The sequence below is a fragment of the Crassostrea angulata genome, chromosome 3, assembly GCF_025612915.1.
Source record: "Crassostrea angulata isolate pt1a10 chromosome 3, ASM2561291v2, whole genome shotgun sequence".
In the NCBI taxonomy this organism is placed as follows: Eukaryota; Metazoa; Mollusca; class Bivalvia; order Ostreida; family Ostreidae; genus Magallana; species Magallana angulata.
Window position 1 is genome coordinate 34,084,901 of NC_069113.1, and position 3,403 is coordinate 34,088,303.

At 30.1% G+C, this 3,403-nt stretch overlaps 1 protein-coding gene across 1 annotated transcript; it reads right to left on the bottom strand.

Annotated features, from left to right (window-relative positions):
* Positions 1-1,601: 1,601 nt before the first annotated feature.
* LOC128178137 (uncharacterized) lies at positions 1,602-3,116 on the bottom strand. Its single transcript, XM_052845160.1, has 4 exons — positions 3,034-3,116; positions 2,488-2,729; positions 2,284-2,397; positions 1,602-2,152 (listed from the first exon to the last, which is right to left on the bottom strand). The coding sequence occupies exons 1-4, from the start codon at positions 3,035-3,037 to the stop codon at positions 1,805-1,807; spliced, it is 708 nt and encodes a 235-aa protein (XP_052701120.1). The 5' UTR covers positions 3,038-3,116; the 3' UTR covers positions 1,602-1,804.
* Between the last annotated feature and the right edge of the window lie 287 nt (positions 3,117-3,403).

Genomic DNA, 3,403 nt, shown 5'->3' on the forward strand with positions numbered 1-3,403 from the left:
ATAATCATCATTAAAATATTGAATTAAAACACATTGACAGACTCTCAATAATTCATCCCAGTCAAAGACTAAACTTAAATACTTACACCTTGAAAAAGTTTAAAACACATTATTAAAGCAAATAGGTAGAGCATATTTATATGCATAACGTTAAAACTTTGCATCTGATTTATCAGAAGATGTGTTTAACCTAAATATCCAAAAAGAAGCAGAGGCGAATGTATTAGTTTATAATACCTGATAGAGTATGGCAGATTTAATTTCGTCAAAATATAATCAAGCGGTTAAGAAAGAGGTTTCAAAAAAGGATCAAAGCTTTTCATAACAACGTAAGAAAAAAAAAACATTTTCTTTTCTTTGGAGCATGACGCAATAACCTCTGAATTGTAGAAGAAAGATGAAAACAGAACTTTCAAGTCTGATCTTGTTTCGTTTCTATATTAGGTCTATATTAGGAAATCTTTATCTGTATAGATACATACAGACCAAATCTATCCCTACCATTTCTTTATTCAATCCGTTACCAATAAAAAACGATTGCCTCCTAACCATGATTTATTTTTAGACACTTAAATGTGTCATGTATATTCAAATACATTTGGGGGAATTGTCTTTTATAATTTACTGAACAGTAAACCATTAGCCCATTATTAAGATAATTGATAAATGCATAAATTATAGTGTATGCTGTTTATACAAAATATCTTTTAGATAAAGATGACAAAAATTATATATCATATCTTAACAATTTACCGAATTATTTTTCCCTATCAATTACACTAAATGATTTTAATCGTATTTTTTTTATCATAAAATTTCACACATAGACACATCACTATTTCAAAGCACGATGAAAATGAAAATTTCGTTCTGTCCATTGAAAAAAGTTGGTACATGTCTAAAGCAAGAAAAATATATTACAATTCCCAAATCACGGACAAGTTCACGGAGTACATTTGTGTGAATCAGAAAAAGCAATGGGGAAATTAAACTCGTATTGCCTCATTTATCCGTGATAGTGGTGTGGGAACTTTAAGTGCGAGCATCCGACGGAAAAATATACTTAACTATTCATTTATCAATAACATTGAAATACTATAATTAATGTTGTTGGAAAAATAAATACGTCAATGAGTTATCACCATTCAAAATTAATCATATATTACAACTCTTTAGAGTACGTGGTTAACTATTCCAAAACAACTTTGATGAAGTTCTAAACAAACTGTTAATGGATTTTATGGGAAATGTTCAAGAGCATTAATTTTTGGGCGAATCCGTGTTAAGTTTGTTCAGGTATCATAAAACAAAATGTTTTATTGGAGGGAATTATTTGTTTCCTTAAGATGTTTTCCTGAGGTTGCTCCGTAAATTAACAATTTCTAAATGGAAGCCCATTGGATTTTATAGATGTCAAAGGGCACCTGTCAAATTTACCAAATGATAAGCCTAATTTTATTTATAAGTCAACAATATAAAATGTTTTAACAAAAAATGCGTTTTTATGTATTCAATTTAAAATATAACAATGTCATGAAAATAAGGACCCCAACCGTCATTTTTGAGGGAAGGAAAGAAAATGAAACAAAATGTCATTTGGTGAAAAACTAATTATATGTATGTTTATTTCATGTATAATGGCAAATAAATAAATATAAATTAAAAAAAAAATATATAAATGCACGCAAACTATAAATATATAAATAAGCAGTAAAAATGTTCAGATAATGCAGTCTCAACAACCAGTTAAAAAAATAAATGAATATCACTCTTTTGTATCAAAACTCATGGCATAAAGTGTAGTTCAAGGGGTGGATTGCTTAAGTAATGCGTAATCTGGAATCATTTTCTTCAGGAGAACTCTCAAATCTTTTAGAATTATAAAATCGCGCTTTCGGAGTAGCCTCGATTCGATAGCAACCTCTCTGTCTTCGTCTTGCATGATATCTCGCGATACATAAGTGATGTTTCTGTTCTCCATTGAGTTTGAATATTTGCACAAGATGCCCAGTATTTTGCTAATGACGGATTTGTACATCTGAAGGACGCTTTGGGTGTCGCCACTCATGGTTACAACATCCCAGCTGGATTGTTCTAAAAATACTAACACAGAGGAAAAGGTCTCGTAATCTCTGTAGAATACATCCTCTATCTGAAATTAACAAAAACTAATAAATAAGTATTTTAAAATCATAATTATCTCTACCCTAATATCAGATTATTTGAAATAGAGGCATCAAGATAAATTATGTTCTTTATGATATATAAATTTAACAACATTACCGTGTCGTTGTCTTGAATGCCTTTATACACAGGGAATCCAATGATATGATGAAGATTACTTTCTTCACCTTGAATAATATTAGCTTCTACTGCATCGACAAATTTCTGCCTAACCTACAATGTTAATTTAAAAGATAAACTCACAGGTATAAGGTTTTCAAAATTTACAATAATTGTATATGCATACAATAAACCACAACTCACGTAATATTGTTGAATAGCCTCAACTTTTTCATCAGTTTCCTTTAATTCTATGATGACATTGTGTAGCATACGTTTGATGGGTACAGCTTGCTTGAGAATAGGTCCCAAACTTGCCAGGAATGAGGGTGGTATTGTTGTTTTTCCACATGGAGATTTCCATGGAGGGGTTTGGTTAATTGCACCCTCTGTCGAAGTTGTCATAGATATGAACAAAACAAAAGTGGATAAAGTTGCCCGGAAATCTATAGAGGGAAAGAAAGAAAACATAAAATAAATTGTTAAAGATATATTTTTTAAATGAAATAAAAATTAAATAGTTTATAAGAAACATGAATGAACAAACATGAAAAATAGATAAAATTGTCTGAAAATCTACAGAGAGAGAAAAACGGTTGAAATTTTAAAAAAGAAATTAGCTGAAAAAAAAACCCATTTTGAACAATCAACAAAAACATTTTTTAAAGATCATATTATACATTTCTATATAGATAAGAAATTTATGTAATGCAATAACTAAAAAACACAGCCACATAGTCCTCTACTTACACATGTTTGATCGAAGCGTTGGGTCTGGTAATGAATCTTGATCCTTTCAATGACTTTATATATAGCGGAGAGTCCCAAAGCATCGTTATTAAAAGAACTCAGTTTTCCCGGAAATCGTCGGTGTCGATTGCATAGACACACTTGTAAATCACCAGGTGAATTTTGTTTGGCCCATGGAGGATATGAAGTAAGCAAGTGGTTGACAAGAAAGAAGAAAACCGGAAACCTTCTACGTGAAAGATATATTTTCAAATTTACAAATACATACAAGTATTTGATCATAATATGAATACATTGTACATTCTGTGAGTGATCAAGTGTAAAACAGGATATAAATCATTTTTAAATTAAAAATAATAGACATAATGTT